Source organism: Cyprinus carpio, chromosome B16, assembly GCF_018340385.1.
Source record: "Cyprinus carpio isolate SPL01 chromosome B16, ASM1834038v1, whole genome shotgun sequence".
Lineage (NCBI taxonomy): Eukaryota > Metazoa > Chordata > Actinopteri > Cypriniformes > Cyprinidae > Cyprinus > Cyprinus carpio.
Genome location: NC_056612.1, coordinates 25,722,758 through 25,741,376, shown reverse-complemented (window position 1 = coordinate 25,741,376; position 18,619 = coordinate 25,722,758). Strand labels below are relative to the sequence as shown.

At 36.5% G+C, this 18,619-nt stretch overlaps 1 protein-coding gene across 1 annotated transcript in view; it reads left to right on the top strand.

Moving 5' to 3' along the window:
• LOC109056964 (eukaryotic translation initiation factor 3 subunit H-A) overlaps positions 1–18,619 on the top strand; it is a 57,114-nt gene that overhangs the window by 9,048 nt on the left and 29,447 nt on the right. The window contains exon 2 of the mRNA XM_019074160.2: positions 3,188–3,344. Within this exon, the coding sequence (XP_018929705.2) occupies positions 3,188–3,344 (157 nt within the window). The remainder of the gene's footprint in view (positions 1–3,187; positions 3,345–18,619) is intronic.

Below are 18,619 nucleotides of genomic sequence, written 5' to 3'. Positions count from 1 at the left end.
ATTGATCTAAACTATATTACTCCTTGTTACGCCACCCTCTGGAATGCTCTTTTCTGATTGGTCAGTTGCAGTGTTTTGCAGTCATATTTCTGTGTAATAGCCGCTAAGCTGCTCGGCATGGGGGGGTGTTTTGTTATTGATGACTGTAAAGAATCTTTATTATATATACATATAACACTATACCATTCAAACGCTTGTGATCAAGTTTTTAATGTTTTTAAGAAGTCTACATTTATTTATTATTTGTTTTGTATTTGAGTAAATTTTAAAATGTCGTTTTCTCCTGTGATCAAAGCTGAATTTTTAGCATCATTACTCCAGTCTTCAGTGTTACATAGTCCTTCAGAAATAATTTTTAATGTGCTGATTTGCTGCTCAACAAACATTTATTATTATCAGTGATGTTGAAAACAGTCATGATGCTTTATATTCTTGTAAAAACTGATCTTTTTTTTTTCAGGATTCTGTTCAGAGGTTCAAACGAACAACATTTATTTGAAATGGAAATCTTTTGTGACATCAGAAATGACTTCGCTGTCACTTTAGAACAATTTAGTGCATTCTTGATGAATCTAATTTTATGAAAAACTGACCCCAACTTTTTGAAAGTATCAATCTTTTATAAATGAAATTTTATAATTTAAGGATATAATTTTATATATATTTTAATATAATTTTAGTATGTAATTTTTTCCCCTTTTTGCTCTGATTAGAATAATAAGCAATATATAATGCTTAACAGATCATATAACATTCAAATATTTGAAAATGAATGAATCAAATTTTCATAACATTTGAATATTTTAATTAATTGTCTGTGCCTCTTATGTTAAACTTTCTATAGCTATAGTTTTTATTAAAGTTATTTTAAATGATTATATTTTGAGGTTCTCATTTTTTTTGTCCTCTATACTAAGGTAAATGCTTTGCTCATGAATATTAATTACATTATATGACATGCATAACTTGCTGACTGACAGAATGATGTTAAGCGTGTGCTAATCAGCTTTAAAATGAACACATCCTCCTGTTGTAAAGGTTTTGGCTCATACATATTTAATGAGCTCCTTGACTGGACACTTTCTCAAGCTTGTGAAGTGATGTCTGCATGAGCCAGTTAATATTAACACACGCAACCTTTCTGAAGGTTAAAATTTTTTTCTATTTTGTAGGTAAAGTTTCGTGTTAAATGATGAATAATGGTTAGTTTTTGAGTTTTTTTAAATAATTATGAATGATTTTTTTTTTAAAATTTGAGTGCTTGATTACAGTCGATTGATATTTTAGCATGTCTTCTGTCCACTTTGGTGAAACAATATAAGCATTTGAGAACCATTAATGGAACCTAATGTCATAAAACCCTTTGTCCCAGTACTATATAGCCTATATTTTGTAAAAATGGCATCCTACAGCTGTGATTTGAGGTTTGGAATTGGATTGGCCCACTCTTATCTGCTGAAGCAACAGTAAATGTATGACTTCCGCCTCGTCTGTGCAGCATCTGTATGCTCTAAATGCATCTCCCGCCTCGACACTCCGTATAAAATTACAGATGTACTGATGCACTTTAGTACCCCATCAGATATTGGCGCTATGAAATGCTGTGTCCCTTCTGAGAAAAACGAATGTATCCCATCAGGCCTTGGGCAGAGTGAACTGGCTCTCTCAATGGGGTTGAAGAAGAGTTCTTGCTTCTGTAGGACTTAGCAGAAGAAAAACCCCCAGTGTATTGGTATTCAGAGAGGCTCTGCAGACGGCGTAATTAGACAGTGAGTGTATTTGTTCTTCCATTAACCCCGGGTCTTTCTCCATCTTTTTCTGCTCTGAGTGGTCGCAAAGTACCATGTTAAGATGGAGGAACAATCTTCCATTTAGCTCTCCAACTTGCATTTTAAAGCGACATGCCCAGCCCTTCACATTCATGGCTGTTTTGAGCACAGACAGATTGATATTTTCCCTCTCTGACAATCTTGAAATCGAAGCTTGCACATATAAATATTCTCCTGAGAGCCGTCTAAAGCACATGGGCAAACATAAGCCTGGAATTAAGATTTGTCTTAGGTCGTCTGATAACCAGTGGTCAGCTGAAATGGATTAGTGTTTACTGCATCTTTATTACGCATTAAAAATGTACAGAACGTCTGAATAGTATTGTTCTCAGATGTATTTTTAATGTTGAAACGTGCCTGATTGGGGTCAGGAAATTCAGAGCATTTGAAAGGAATGTTTTTAATGTTTAAAGGTGGTTTGTTTGGTTTTGTTATTTCAGAGCATTTGAAAGTCTCTTCATGGGAACAGATTTGGGGAAATGACTCACCAGTGGATAGTCTGCAGTGAATGGGTGCCGTCAAAATGAGAGTCCAAACAGCTGATTAAAAGATTGTCTGTAGTTAATGGGTGATGTAGAAATGAGAGTTGATTAAGATGATTAAAATAATTATAATGTATTCGAATTGACTATAGTACATCAGTTAATGCCTTGTAAAGAAAAAAAGCTGCAAGTTTGACTATTGCTTCTGACAAAAAAACTCTAGTATCCATAATTAGCTTTCTCTAAAAGCGTCGTCCCATCTGAATCAGGAGAGAAATCTGCACAGAAATTTGTTCATATATCATTTGCCTGATTTATATGCATTTTATTCCTGAAAACATGGTGAAAATGTATGTTTCTCTGGATGTTGACAGTGTTTTTTGATTTATGGAGCGACAAAAAGAGATCCAAAATCTCATCTGTAAAAACCTTTAAGTCCAGTGTCAACAAGAATTTTGAACCTGGCTTTATCCTTTGTTCAGATCGCTGCAAATGAATGCATATTTAATAAGATGATGCCTCTTGCATATTTAAACATTTTAGAAAACTGGTCAAACAAAACTTTTTACCCTATTCACCTGTGGTGTCTTGCATTGAGATCTTGAAAATGTGTTTTTTTGACAGTGCTAACCAGTTCATGCAAGTGTGTGTGTGCATGCAATTGCGTACCTGGTTACAACTCGCAATAAACTCATATAAACGTTATTTCTGCCCGCTGCCGCTCCTGCAAAGGCGACACAAAGACACTTTAAATGCCTTTAGGAGGAGACATTGCATCATATATTATTCAATTTGCTTCGGCAGGCCCAAATTTGGTTTCACAAGAAATGTTTCCTCACAGGTTCCTGATCAGGCTGTGTGTTTGTGTGTCTGCAGGTGGTGTTGAAGATTATTAAGCACTACCAGGAGGAGGGCCAGGGTAGTGAGGTGGTTCAGGGTGTTCTGCTTGGCCTGGTGGTTGAAGACCGCCTGGAGATCACGAACTGCTTCCCCTTCCCCCAACACACCGAAGATGATGTCGACTTCGATGAAGGTGAGGTGCACGCAATCTCCAGAGCTCCATTCTCTGGACGGTTAATCATTGATGATTGCGCTCGGCGCTCTGGGAAGCGGTGAGAGAGGGATTATTTGGATTTCAGGGCGAGAGAACTGTGAAAAGGGGAATTGCTTTTCGCTTGTATTTTTTTATAGTGTAATCACGATTCTTTTTGATTAATAGAATTTGCATTAAAATACCTGCTTTGTGTGGGGCGACTATATTTTATGTCGCCACACATCCGAAACAAGCTGCGAGCGATGTTCCTGAATGAATTAATTGCTGTTTTATACATCATTAAATCAAGACAGTGACTAAACGGTCAACTCTGATCCTCTTAGCAGCATGAAAAACAAAGCACTTCATATTTGGAAGAAATTACACGGAAAGCAAGCAGCGCAGCAATGCTAGAACACTCCCATTGTAATCACTAAAGCTGTCACTGCAAATTTACAGTTTTAACGCAGCTGTTTGATTCCCACCAACACCCTCACTGCAATAAATGAAGCTGTCGAAACCATTTTTTTTTTTAAACTGGGAGCTCCAAGGGTTATTTGGGGTTCTGTGGTATAATATATTTATTTACATTAAATATATTTTAATAATAAATAATAGCAAATACCAATTAATAATGATGATGATAATAATTATTGTTATTAGTTGTAGTAGTAGTAGGGAGGGCAAGTAGCAGTATTTTATTAAAATAGTTGATTTATTATTGTAAAATGTATAAAATATCAAAATAAATGTTTTACAACAACAATAATAATAAGTTATTAAACAATTATTGCAAATATAAAGTGTATTAAATATATGTAGTAATTAAAAAAAAAAATCTTTTAAATGTTTTCATTGTTTTTGTTGTATTTTAATAAAAATATTTTATTTTGCTTTTTCAAAAGTGTTCCGCAATCATGAGATTAATCACAGTTATCACAATTATTGTCAACAGTCCTAGTTTTTAACTGCACATTATTATTGTTATTATTGTATTAATGTAGTTCCTTTGTATTTTAAGCAATTATGAGATTATTAAAGTTATTTTATTCTGTTGACAGTCTTAGATTTTAACAATAAATGCAGTGGCTGTTAAACATAAATGCTGTGGCTGTTTTAGTAATGGCTGTGTAAGAACATAAAACCCAACAATTTTATTTTGTAGAAATTTAGATTTTTAAGAACTGGGTCTCTTTCAAAAGGAGTCCTATTTTAGATGTCTTTGGTGTGAAAATGTTTGAAAACCTCTGGTCGACACAATTAACATTGTCATAATGAAGATAATGGGAACATTGTACTTTTGTTGCATTACATGTTGGTTTGGTGCATCACATGCTAGGGCTGGGCCATTTGACCTAAAATCAAAACCTCAATTATTTGAACACTTAACTCGATTATTTAATGATTTATTTATTGTTATTTATTTGTTGTGCTTTCAAAACAAAGGGGGGGGGGGGGGTGGCTATTAAATGTGGTCCTTTTTTTTTAATGAAAGGGTGCATTTCTCATCTTTTAAAATTATTTTAACATTTTAATAATAATAATTATTATTATTTTAAAATAATTGAGGGAAAAAAACTATTTATTGTTATTTGTTGAATATTTTGAAGACATCTTATGAAAAAGTCACATTTCAGTGTTATTGTAAAAAGCAAGTTTCCTTAAAAATAGAAAAAACGTTTTATTTTTGCAAACAAAATAAATGAATATTGCCACGTCAGAAGTAGAAAATAACCAGCATATCTTGCGAACAAAATACATTTTAAATAGTCATGCAAAAAGTAGAAAATAACTTGTATCTCTTGCAAATTAATATTATTTTAAAAAATACAATGTGAAAAGTAGAAAATATCAACTTGCATCTCCTGTAATACGCCCGTATAGCGCTGAAGCGGTAGTATGTTTTTAAGGGAAAAGTATTAATAGTTAAAAAAACTAAATAACTGACATGGGAAAGTTACGTCAGTTAGAGGTTTTGCATTCCGGTTTAGTTTTCTTTTCAATTAATTGTCCAGGCCTATTACATGCTACTTTGTATTTTTATCCATTTTATTAATACACTCAATAGTCTTGATTGTTTTAATTGATTGTACATCTCTACCCTCATATTGATTTTCGTATCATACACTAAGGGAGGGTTATACTGCAGTTATTTCCAGCTTGACTTGCTCTTATTGCCGTTTTCACTCTCCAGCTGTAGCATTGCGTCGTTCTCTCAATGGCAGGAAGTGTTTATTAGTTTTCTGCACTGGCTTGGTCCAGCGGTGGCTGTAATTATCTCCTGAACCTTTATCGGCCTGGCGTCAGGCGTCGTGAAGAGGTCATCCCCCATCCTTGGCACTTTGACTGAGTGAATGACCTTGTCGTTAGAGGCTGCTTGTTAGCGATGTTGAACCGTTTGGCTGAGCAAAGCACTAACAAGCTGCAAGTCCAGATGCAGCAGGACCAGAGACCAAACCGGTGATGGTGTTCAAGGACGGCTGCTCAGAGACTGTGCTTTATCTCTGCAGCCAGCGTAAGAAATATCGCTCCCTAATGCTGCCATGGCTTGAATCAATACAGCAATGCCTGTTATGTGGATACAGAGATACACTTGCCGTGATAAGAGCAGGCCTGAACTCAGGTACTGTACATCTGCTCATATATTTACCACAGGGATGCGCTCCGTTATTTCAAAGCAGCCAATAGATCAAGAGGCTGGTCTCTTGCTGTTCTCTCTCAACAGTACATGAAAGTAGATTAGTAATTCAAGTGTTTGCCACCAGTGAAATTTCTCTGTTCTCCATTCTAATATTGATATTGCAATAAATTATGCTAGTGAACCCACTCGTTTAACAAATGAAAACTGCCACAACTATAGAGGGATTTAACAGAATAAATGAATTAAATTAACATTGAAATGATTTAATATGTAAGGGAATGTTGCAGTGAAGCACATTGAAATGTAAGCATAAATACATGTCATGTCCTATTTGTTTATTCATACTTTCCCTTTTGCTTTTATTTATTTAATTCATGATATATTGTTTTGCTTTTCACTTTAAGGGGTATTTCAGGTGATTTTCGCATCTCATTTCACATCTTATTTATGCTTGCTTTTCATTGTACATTTTTGATTTTTTTTTTTTTATTCGTGATATTTATATGTTGATAATTAATCTTTATTTACTTTAGTCTGTTAAATCCTTCCGTATTCAAATGTTTCTCAGTGAGATAAACATTACATGTTTTTATTCAAGCAAACAGTCAAGAAAATAAAATTAGGCCAAAGAACAAATTACAAGGGCATCATTGTTTATTATCATACTTTGCCCTTTAAAAGATCGGAAATGCTTTAGGTTTCAGAATAGGATTTTGACTATATCTGCATAAATTTTTAATTTTGTGGCATAAATGCATTGGAGTTACTTGCAATTATCATTAGTTTTGATTACTTAATGGCAATACATACACAGTCAGACATTCTCTTTTTGCAGCCTGGTTACCAGATTAAACTCGCCCCAATTTTTTTTGTGGAGATTGGTGGTTTAGAGCAACTTTTATAGCATTGCTGATTGATTGCCAGGTTTAAGGTTGGTACACAAGACCAATTAAAACCCACTTTAAAGAATGTTTATAAATAGCACTAGTATTTTATTTTCTAAATTCATATTTTTGTATTAATGAAATGTTGTCATTTATCAATGCAAAGTCATCACAAAAAGAATTTGCTAATATTGTCCAAAACCACACTTTGCTTATGGCACTTCGGGTAACATTGCAGTTGTTGTTAGAAGTACGGATGTGAACTGCGACTAATTTCACTGACGTTTAAATGGAAATTTTGTAACTTGTCTAAAAGTAAGAAACCCTTAGTGGACGGTGAAAAACATTGTGCAAATAATAAAAAATAAAACTGCAGACAGGGTGATTGAAAATGCAAATACACTCTCTGACAGCAGGTGGCACTTTTGAACAAGCAGAAATACAGCTGTTACCATGGTTACTCCTGTAAACAAAGCAGCACTGTGCATATACACACTATTTTATCAGGCACTATGTCGATAACATGAAAAATGTCAAAGAAACCTTTCTGAAGAAAGTCAGTTCCCTTTTATTCATAACGTTTCCCCCTTTAAACAATTAAATACACTCCCACACCTTACTCGTCTTCCTGGTTGACCTTTCTCTGGTCCAGCAGTGAGTGAACGAAGAAAACGTTGTCATGGAAAGTCTGAGGTGAAATAAAATTGTTTTTTGCTTTTCAAAAGAATGTATTATTTTCAAAAGTAACATTTAAATGACTACGTTTTGACTAGCTGACTAGCAGCTGCAGTTCTGTTTAGGGCTGGGCGATATATAAAAAAAAATATCTCGATATTGTCAATTTTTACGATATTCGATATATATCTCGATATGTTTGCATTTGAATAATAAAAAAATTCAAGACCAAGCAATCACTACTACTTTTTATTAAATGAACACATGTATATGTAACTCAAGTAGTGCATAACAAGTACAGAAAGTGCATTGTCAACTTTTTTAGTGGTAACTCAAGTAGTGCATAACAAGTACAGAAAGTGCATTGTTAAACTGGGATAAGTATTTTTTTACAGTTTTAGCCAAGAACACAAGTCTGTTTGTATACTGTCTCTGCTTTTAGAGAAGCTCTGTGGCATAAAACCATGTTACCCACTGGCACTGAAAAAACCCTCTCAGATGGGGAGCTATTTGCTGAAGCACATAGGTATTTCATATATATATATATATATATATATATATAATATATATATATATATATATATATATATATATATATACATACATACATACAGTCATACACACACACACCCCACAACACACACACACACACACACACACACACACACACACACCAATGACTTATACTCTCTCTGTCTATATTCTGAAAACTGGTAAGGCAAATGAAAAATATTATAACAGTGAAATTCCTAATAGTAATTCCACATTGCGATTGAGTTGGTGCATTTATACAGCGACCACAATCGCAAACAGTACAGTCGAGATCTCATGACAGAACACAGACCGGCTGAATGATGCTTACATTTAGATCGCTAAACTCCAGCTTGTTTGTTTTTCAGATCATCTGCAGCGGCTCTGTGGTGGTGAGGAGTGAGCGTTTGCGTGCGCATGGTTGCCAGATTGCTTAAAATAAGCAAAACACCAGGAAGAAAATGTATCTATGTAAGAGCGAAGCTCTGATTCGGGGATTTGAACTCTTAATATCTGGCAACCGCACTCATTAAAGCTGGCGTAGTAGAGGCGTGCAGAGCAGTCCACAGTAAAATGTTCCGTTTTTGGACGTTCAACGCGTTCTTTTAGGAAAGTATGCTTGAATTTGAAATGTGATATTCACGATATTTTCAAATTTTACATTGTCGCCAAAATTATTCCAATATTATCACTAATATTCGATATATCACCCAGCCCTAGTTCTGTTTTATTGTCTATAATTTTAGATATCTAGTTCGAAGAGGCTAGAGTCTCTGTTTTCTTCTGTAGATGGTTTGTTGATCTATATTGATAGCTTCGGACCCTCATTCTTCTGATCTGACACGTGTTTTTGTAGTTCCTTAAGTTATCGGTCAACTGCTGACTGCATGCAGGGGTTTGAAAGCAGCTGTCTGTCATTCAGTTGTGTTGGTGCTTTGTTGTAAAGATATTGTAGAAAAACTAGTGCCATTGCATTTTATTGTTGTTGTCTTAATTTTATATAGGCTAGACTTGATCCCAAAGTACAGGTACTTTTGACATCCCTACATGAAAGAAAAATGCTGCCTGTGTGGTTATGTAGTTTGGTTCAACGTGAGCTGCCTGGTAAGTCCTGTCTCATAGACCACACTTGTGGCTCATCAGTCATTCCATCCTATCAAGCTCACGGTGTGTTTTTCCAGTCTGTCCGTGCATGATGAGTAATGGGATGTGGATAAGTGGAGCTTAAATTGCAGCAGATTGCCCGTCTATAGGGCGCCGAAGGAAAGTTTCTTACGTCTGCTGCTCGTATTATGTTGGGTATCCCCTAAAGTTTTTAATAGGTGACACTGGGTTTCTCTTTTATTGTGGTCCTTTTAAAAATGTAAGATAGTGACATTTAGGACCAAAGGAAGGGATGAGGGTTTTCTGGGAATGTTTAGGCCACTTTCCATGCTTTTTTGTGGGAACTATTAGATAAGAGAAGCTATTATATAGCCTTAGTGTAGCATGAAATGTATTTTTATACTTGAAATATTTTTAAATGTAAATTTGAAACATTTGAAACAAATCTGTGCATTTCACTTCTCTAGCAAATCTATAGCTTTCTACTATGTCTGGCATTGAATCCTATGAATATTGTTGGCTCTGACAGATTTCTTGTGATGTTCTTCATTTTTAAGGGAATTTGGATAAATTAATAAAAATGTAAATGAGGAAAAGTGCATTTTCTGCAGGTTTACAATAGTGCTACGGACAACCATTCACCCTTATTACCCAAGTTATTGTAAGTGAAAGTTATCAAACAAGTGTTTTTTTCTGTAATCTGTGTGCAGTAAAACATCTTTAGGTAACCTCTACTGAATGACCATATCGTTCAGGATGAATTTTAATTAATTTTGACATTTATGTAATTGCTAGACAATTACAAAAATGTTTTTTTTTTTTAACCTCCTGTTGTCTTTGGGTCAGTCTGACCCACACTCAACATTCAAATTGCTTGAAATACTGGTAAAACTACTTATTTATTTTTGAAATGTTGTAAATAGTCCTTTTTTAGGGCCATTAATGTGTATGCAAAGTTTCAACATGTTTTGAATGGTGAAATTGGATGGGGTGGAATTGACCCCCATTGGTTTCCATGCAATTTGAAAGAATCAACACTTTGAAAAACTGCAAAGAGAAAAGCAGTTTATGTGAAACTGAAGACTCGTCTTCTGAATCATCCAAGGAGCATTTACTGTGTCTATATCTAAGTTTCACAGTCGAAAATCTGTCAAAGGTTGATTTTGGTGGTTAGTTTTTTTTTTTTTTTTAGATAACAGTTACTAGAATGTTGCAGCACTGAAAAGAAGTGTGAGAAATCCATTTTATCCAAGACTTTGAGAACCAGACCTAACAAAAAAGCAGAAAAAGTACAAATAGCATCTTTATACTTGTATGCAGTATGCAGATACAAGTAGTCATGACAAGCAAAAAGCATCATTTGTTTTAAAATTTAGTTTGTGCATCTAATTTTGAACAAAAATGAGTCAAATTGACCACTAAGACAACAGAAATAACAGGATTTTCTACAGTAAAGGTTTTCTATTTTTACATGAATCTTTAGTGTTTTTCATAATGTAGATTTTTGGCAAAATTGCATTAATAAACCAGTGTGGGTCAATTTTACCCATAACAAAGTTGTACCCAGTTTTTTAACACTCCTCAATATATGCCCTGTTTTGTATCCTGTTTGTGAGCGTTCGGAGGTGGGCTGGCGGTCTGGCAGGCTAACATGGAAACAGTCAGAGAGCAGATTGATTACGGTGGAGCTCATCCCAGCACCAGCGTGAGCGCTGGGAAGAATAGATGCGGTGCGCTTGATTATTGGTTGAATATCTGCACACATCGCTGAAAGCAGCGACCCTGAACTTATTTCAAGTTTCCGGGGTATCTTCTGACATCTGCTGATTCATTGAGCTCATGTAAAGGGAGGTGAGAGATGACAGAGGGGCGTCACGACGAGGGAGCTGGGCGAGACGTGGGCGAGACAGGCTGAAAGCTTTAGGTGTGCGGCGGTTATCGATTAAGCGGACCCTACTGGGACAAGCACTGCCAGCCATGTGCGCTGCTCTAAGATTAGCCCCACAATGTGGCCCTTAGATAAGCTTATCTAGCCCACCGCACCCCTCTGCATTGAATCTAACAAACTTTCTATCCGGCCTGTGCTGTTCACATGTACGGCAGGTCAGGGCAGGTGTTTTCACTCCTTTGTAATGAACTTGAGCTACTACAATCTGTTGACAGGTGTTTTGTCAGGTCAGCTGAACTCTTATGATGTTAAATTACTTGCTTGAAGTACCTCCTGAGATTTCATATATACAGGGCTCCAGACTGAGACCATTTTTTCTGCCGGTGTGACAAATTTTTGTGAGTGGTTGCATTGGTGTGACCAGTGCGTTGCCCAACTCATAAGCTCTGCCATTTCTGTTGCATTTGAGAAACCTCAAACGGGAGACGGATTGAGAATGAAAAATGAAAACTATATGCTTTATGTTTCGGATGGTGGGTGTTTTTTGTTTTTGGGCTATGACCATGACGCAAACAAACTTGTCCGAGCTCAGAACAGCTTTCCTCGGGAGCCAAAGTTGATTTTGCGACACTGTTTCTGCACAGATGCAACAGTGCTGCGAGATCCAGTGAGAAGCGTTTGAATTTGCCGCACATTGATAAGGTTACTGCGAGATCTAGTGAGAATCATTCAAATTCTGCACAGAAATCTGTTATAAACAGCACTGACATACGTCAGGAAACCAGAAGCGGTAACGCTAACTGTAACCATGGTGTTGTGATAGAAATAGTGGAATGCATTATATCATTCATTTCAGGGTTTGTACAACCTTTTGAGAGAGAAATTCAAGCACTTTTCAATGACTTTCACGCATTTCACACAACTATTTCCAGCACTTCAAAGCTCTAAAATGATTCAGTTTGAATGTTATTTTTAAAATAATTTTTTCATTTTACATTTATGTTTTTTTGTTTTTGTTTTTGTGTTTTTATTAGTTTTTTTTTTTAAATGCTTTGTTTTTAATTTAAATTTTTTGGTACTTCAAAGTTAGTTGCAATGAATAAGGTTAGGTAATATTTATTTTATTTTAGATTATTTTAGAAAATTTGCTGTTTGGCAATTTAATATAAAATAGTTTGTAAATTTAAGTGCCATTCCCAGTTCTTCATATCGAGTCAAATTAAGTCAAATCTGACTTTTGTTGTTAAAAAACAAAACAAAACACACTTTCCAAATTGAATTGAATTTGGCTTTAACACTTCAACCATGATCAGACAAAACTAATGCAGTTTCACTGTAAACCCCTAGAGGTTTCGTGAACCACCTGCCGGGAAACCTTGAGAACTATCAGACACCTGAACCTCTGGACTCTAATGTGCACCTTAAGGGTAAGTTAATCAGTGAGGAATCACGATCCATTTCCCGTTTGGTTTCTCAGGGGACGTGGCCCGCCATCATGACCCTGGCAGCGTTCCCATCTTTTACTTAAATGGCCTGATTTATTAATGGTCCCTGATGCCACCACTGAATGTGTCCTGTCCAGAGTTTTAGTAGATTGCTCTGCACCTCTCTCAAGGCATAATTAATCACAAGATCAGCCACAGTGACTAGCACGTATCTTCCGGGAATCACGCCACTGTGACTCCACAGTCAGATGAAGGGAAGCATTTGAAGGTATGAAGTCATGTCCCAGGGTGCCACTGATGTCTATATTTTCTATCACTCTTAGGTCCCTCTGCATACACAGCAAACCTGGCTTGTAGAAATGGGGTTTCTTGTTATTTTTGAGGCTGGAAGAATCATGAGGATTTCTGTGAATTTTCTAGTTTTTCTCAGATCTAACTCTACTTAGTCTTTTCGTAGGAAGTATAAATGTAGTGAAAATTGGACTGGAATCCAGATGCAGACAGTAATTTTATGTAAAAAAATAAAAAAATAAATAAATAACCAAATATTGTAAATTGCTCTACTCTCCATACTGACATGTTTTGAAAACTGTGATTCATATTGTTGTAAAATGAAAAAAATGAGCATTTCAGTGGAGTGTATTTTCCAAATTAGCATTACAGCTGAACAGCAGCAGAGCTCTTGAAGTTGCACTCTGCCAGCACGTCAACAGAATTAAGCGCCATCTGTCAGATTAGGAAAGACTGTGAACTGACATGTCACAATCGTATCACATTGGATAATTAATCTACAAACTAGATGTGCATTTCCAGAAGGAAATGGCAGCAGAAGAACCGTGTTAATGTTTAGGAAAGTTTGGATTTTAGGCTTTAGTTTTGGCTAAAAAAAAGTGATGTTCAGCATGTCATGTATTATGTCAACTGTGTTTGAGAATTAACACAGAACTTGATGCATCTTTGCTGTGTTGTAGTTTTAGAGTTTTTATTTTGTAATTTTTTTTTTATATTTTGTGTAGGAATTCGTTATTCAAATATTTTGATGGCATCATTACTGTTACATTTTGAATTTAAAACCATTTTTACATTTCCATTGTTAAATGTAATTTTGTTTGTATTATTAATTAAGTTTAAGTGTTTTCATTTAAGCAATTCCGTTTTTCAGGTATGTTAACATTATTTTTTCTTTAGAAATCTATGTAGGATTGTAAGGTTTTGTGTAGTTTTATTTTTTTTTTGTATTTTAAATTTTTTGTGTTTTTGTTTTTGAATTGAAAATGTTTGTTGTTTGTTTAATTTTATATATTAAATGTAATTAACAAAAATTCAGTAAACATGCATATTTAATGAATGTGGTAAAAATGAGTTGTTTGTTAATATTTGATCCATACACATTAACAAAATAAACCTTGTAAATTGTTACAAAAATTTCATGCAATTCGACCATCATCCAGTTCATTGCAGTTCATTTGGTTAAATCCAGTCAACTGCAATCTTACTTTGCTTTTCTTTTGTCAAAGCTGCTCAAAGACCCTTCATTGTCCCCCTAATGACATAATGACCTCTAAAACCCTTTTAAACAAAACTTGATTTCTGTTCAGAGCATGCTTTAGCATTCTACTAAACATTGTATTTTGTATAAACTTCAGCCAAAATGTTCATAGACATTGCCACAGTTTCTAGGAGTAAAGATGGCAAACACAAAACTAATAATTATATAAGAATGCAAAACAATGACAGTAGCTATTATAATGGCTGTTGGCTAATGCATGTTATAATCTGCTTCTCCGAAGGGCCATATTTCATCCAGCAGGCAGCCATAAGGTACTACTGCGTAAAATACTTAGTGTTTTTCGCCTCCCTAGAGGGTTCCCGCTTAATTGACTACTTGAAATATGGCGTTCAGGTTGAACCACGTGATTCATTGTTTGTCCTCATGCAGAGTCCATATAAGATGCAGTCTTTCTGCAGATGTGAAAAGAGGCCCTTGTTTTTCCTGTCGTTGCATCAAACAATGAGGGACAAGCAAATCCCTTTCCGTCCTAGCATGCCAGAGCGCTCGTCCTTGTTATTCTGATGTTGTGCCAATGTAAGTCGTATTGAATCTTCTCGTAGCGGCACTTGAAATCCCCTACTGGTAATTAGAGGCTCGCCAGCCGTGCTTTCTGCAGAACAAGTGTGAAATATGAAATCATGCGCCATTTGCAGATGTGCACCAGGACGGCATTCGGAGGGAGTGAGCGCATGTGTTTCCTTCTGTTCTTCTTTCTCAGCCAGCAGGAGGGATGGGGATTGTGTGAAATGCAGAGGGAGTGTCATTGTGACACGCCACCGCACGTGTTTTCTTGCTGTCTTACTGACAGATGCATGTGTGACTGGAAGCAAACAACATATCGAGCTCCTACGTCTCGTCCGACGTCGGTGAGGCAAGCTAGCTAATTTTCTCCTCGCGAGCAGCTGCATAATAGGATCTGAGGCTCGCTTTGTTCCGTGTTCCACCGGGCATCGCAGATTAGCTGCAATTAATCTTAGTTAAGAGTGCCCTGTGTGTGCCTGACACCCTTCTATGCCGGGAGGGATGCAGCGCTGCCACTGCTGCAGAAAAGCAAAGAGGAAAATAAACATCAGGCTGCTTTATACAAGTCAATATCTTGTGCTCTAATGGGACGAGAGTCAACCAAAGCAACCCTTCATTTGACAAATACATCCCATCATTCAAGCTGTTGTGTTTCGTCCCTCCTTTTACTTCTCTTTCTTTGCAATGTGCACCTCACCAGTCCCACGGGATTCTCCTCACGGACCGTCTTCAGGCGCAGGCGCCAGCACCGGCTCACTCTCTTTCTGAGATTTCCCATGCCTTCCAGTTGGCGTCTCATGAAGAATGTTCTTTTATTATCTTCCCATCGACTGTTGAATCCACAATGAGCTTGGCATGCAGCATCTGCTGGGGAGCTTGCTTGGGGTGGATGCCATTTTTCTTGGGTCTTAGTTAAGATGTGCAAAACTACTTTTCGAAATCATCTCTTTGGGCTGGTTGCGGGTTCATGTCTTGGTTGGACATGTGACATTTCTGTAAGATGCATTGTAGATTTGGGGGACTTGGACTGAATTATGAATGAACTTGGACTCTATGGACTCAAGTGGACTTGTTCTCAATGCAAAAAAAGCTTGTGCTGTGTCATTAAAAGCCTTAGGTATGAGGCAGCCAGGGTTGTTGAGCCATTGCACCATTCAAAATTAAATTGGAAATTACTTGTAAATTCAAATTCAGTCCCACAATTTGTATTGAATTTATTTGAATGCAGTTTGTCTTTGAATGTAACCAGATGCAATTAAAAAAAAAAAAATCAAAAACCTAAACAGAATAACAGAATGGTAATACTGAAACAAAAAAAAACATGTAAAGCTGCTTTGAAATAATTAGGGCTGGACAGGTCGTTCGGTGGGTTGTCATTCGATTTTCAATCTTTTTTTTTTTTTTTTTTGAGCACTTGGCATCCCCCGCGAAACGGTTTTCATTCGCGCTTGAATATAGACGTTTTTTTTACTATCGGGCCGAACGGTTCGAAGGACTGTAAGGTACGGTTACAGTTGTATTTCCATGTGAGCCTGGTATGGCGCGGCACGGTTACAAACTGTTCTCAGCCCGGAATTCTAGGCCCGGTTAGACAGCAAAGAGAATTTTTGATTGGAAAATACTTTCGAATACGGGAGCCATAAAAAAAACAAAAACAAAAGTACAGTAGCCCAGCCTAATAATAATTTGTCTATATTAAAAGTATTGCTCTTAACAGACCTGTGTGTTTTGTATCAGTAGTGCAGTGTCCGTTCTCGGAGCATATAAGCCCTGCCCACGTGAGATGCGCCGCTTTAGGCTCATGCTGTTCTGTATTTATTAAGTTTATTCATTCTGAATGTGTCGTGTGTCCATATTGCACCAAATGAGACACTGCACTCCCTTGAGTCCACAGCAACACACCGGCCATGCATGAAGTTGATTGGATGAACGGTTCTCGATATAATAAAAATGCAAAAAGACAGACAGACACAGAGTGATTCCTGCCTTTATTCGAGAGAAGAATATGTTCTCCTCTTCCCTCCGAAGCTTCGAATATTCGGTGTTGATTACTATCGACGCTTTGAAGCTCAAAAAATGGTATTCGGATCAGCCCTAGAAATAATATTTTGTGAAAAGTGTTATACAAAGAAAATTGAATTGAAAAAAGCAATGTTTGTTAAGACAAACTTCAGATGTTGTCTTTGAATGTTTTGAAAAACATTTAAAAGGCCTTGGGATTCAGGCTGCTAGATATTGAAGTTGGAAATGTCATCTGTTGAAATGTGCACTTAGTTTATGTATTTCATCATATTTAATGAGTTAGCTTGTTCATTGAGGTGGAAAAACTTTACAGAATGCATTACCTGTCAGTTGTTTGAATTGTATAGTTCCGTAAATTCCTCTTCCTGTCGATTTCTAACTGAATGTCCTGCTGCCAATTCAATTCATATTCACAGTCACACTGATGAATTGAGCAGGAGCCAATTCTTCAATTCTGAATTGTGCACAACTCAACCAGAGAATAATTCTAGATTAATAGATTTTTGGTTGTCTAAACGGTTGACACCAAAATCTGTCCCTCACAGCCTCATTTTCATTTGCATTAAATTAAAGTGGCATTTACCCTGACTAATGCCCACAATGCTCTAGAGTGAGGTAATGCTGTTGGCCTGCTGTCTCTGTATTAATTCTCACTGTGGTTTGTGCTTAATGAACCAGGATCCCGTTTTTCCGTACTGCAGCTTCATCTGGTGTTGGCAGACCTTGCTGAGTGGAAGCAGTGACGCAGTAGATTGCCACGACGGGAGGGATCTTGTTATTTCAAATGGAAGAATGGTGGGTGTCAGAGGGCCCGGTGTTGACCTTTGCTGGTTGAACGTGCACAGCGGTGGTTTCAAATCATCTGGTTTAATCTTTTTTTGGGATTAAGCTGGCACTTCGGATTGTCCATTTTGCAGTTGCATCACGCAGGCCGCACAGCCGTGTCAAATTAGAGAATTGCAGCTTTGGATGGCGGAGACGCATGCATAATGCAGATCTCTTTCCACTTGATTGTCACCGCTGCGGCCTGAAGGAGCCGTGTCATTGTCTTTTGGTATGGTCGTAGGTTATTTTTAAGGTTCATTGGGAGGAAAATTAAGTTTTGAAATAAAAAAATCCAGGTTGATTTATCCTTGGAGGTTCTGGTTTCACTTGTCGGGCTGAATATGGTTGTAATTTGTCCAATCATTAGTATGGCTCTGATGGTTATTTGAGGCATGAATCTTCGGCTGTGCAATTTAGATGAAGTGTAGATGAAGCTGTTTATTGTGGTTGTTAGTCTTAGGTGAACCATTATGAATAGACAACTTTCATATATTGCAATTAATACAATAACATCAAACCTTCATATAATACAGTTCCATCTTAAATTATTTTTTGTAAAATCTGAGGTTTTGTGCATTGCTTTTTTCCCCCGATTCAAAATAAACAGTTTCTGAGCAAATTTAGTTTTTCAGAAATATGCTAAAAATCCTTTTAGCATTTTAATGTAAAATGTGTTTATTCATTGAATTTTTTTTATTAATTTTAATTTTTATTTGTTCTCCATTAGTAGTTTCAACAAAGTCATTTATTTTTAAAATTCCAGTCTTATTAATTTTTCAAGTCACTTTCAATTCATATCTTTTCTATTATAAGTCATGCTTTTCTGATTTTGACCAACATTATTGAACCCAAACAGATGAAATACTATTACAAAAATTCTTGCATTTATTCTCCATTAGTGGTGCATTTCAACAGTCATTTTTTGTTTTGATTGTGCCTGCAATCGACCATCTATGTAAATTCTTCAAGGAATTCAGTGTTCAGCTACTCCAATCTGACATGATCAAGAACATCTTGTCTCGCTGCAGCTCCTCGGCTGGTTCTTGCACTACGGTGAATTGATTGTAAATCAGATGCGTGTCGTGAGTATTTGGAAACGTGTGAGAATACATTACAGATGGACCTGCGGTGCGAAACATGCCCTTGATGTTTGATTTCGTATGCTGCTTCTGTTTGGTGGTGCCAG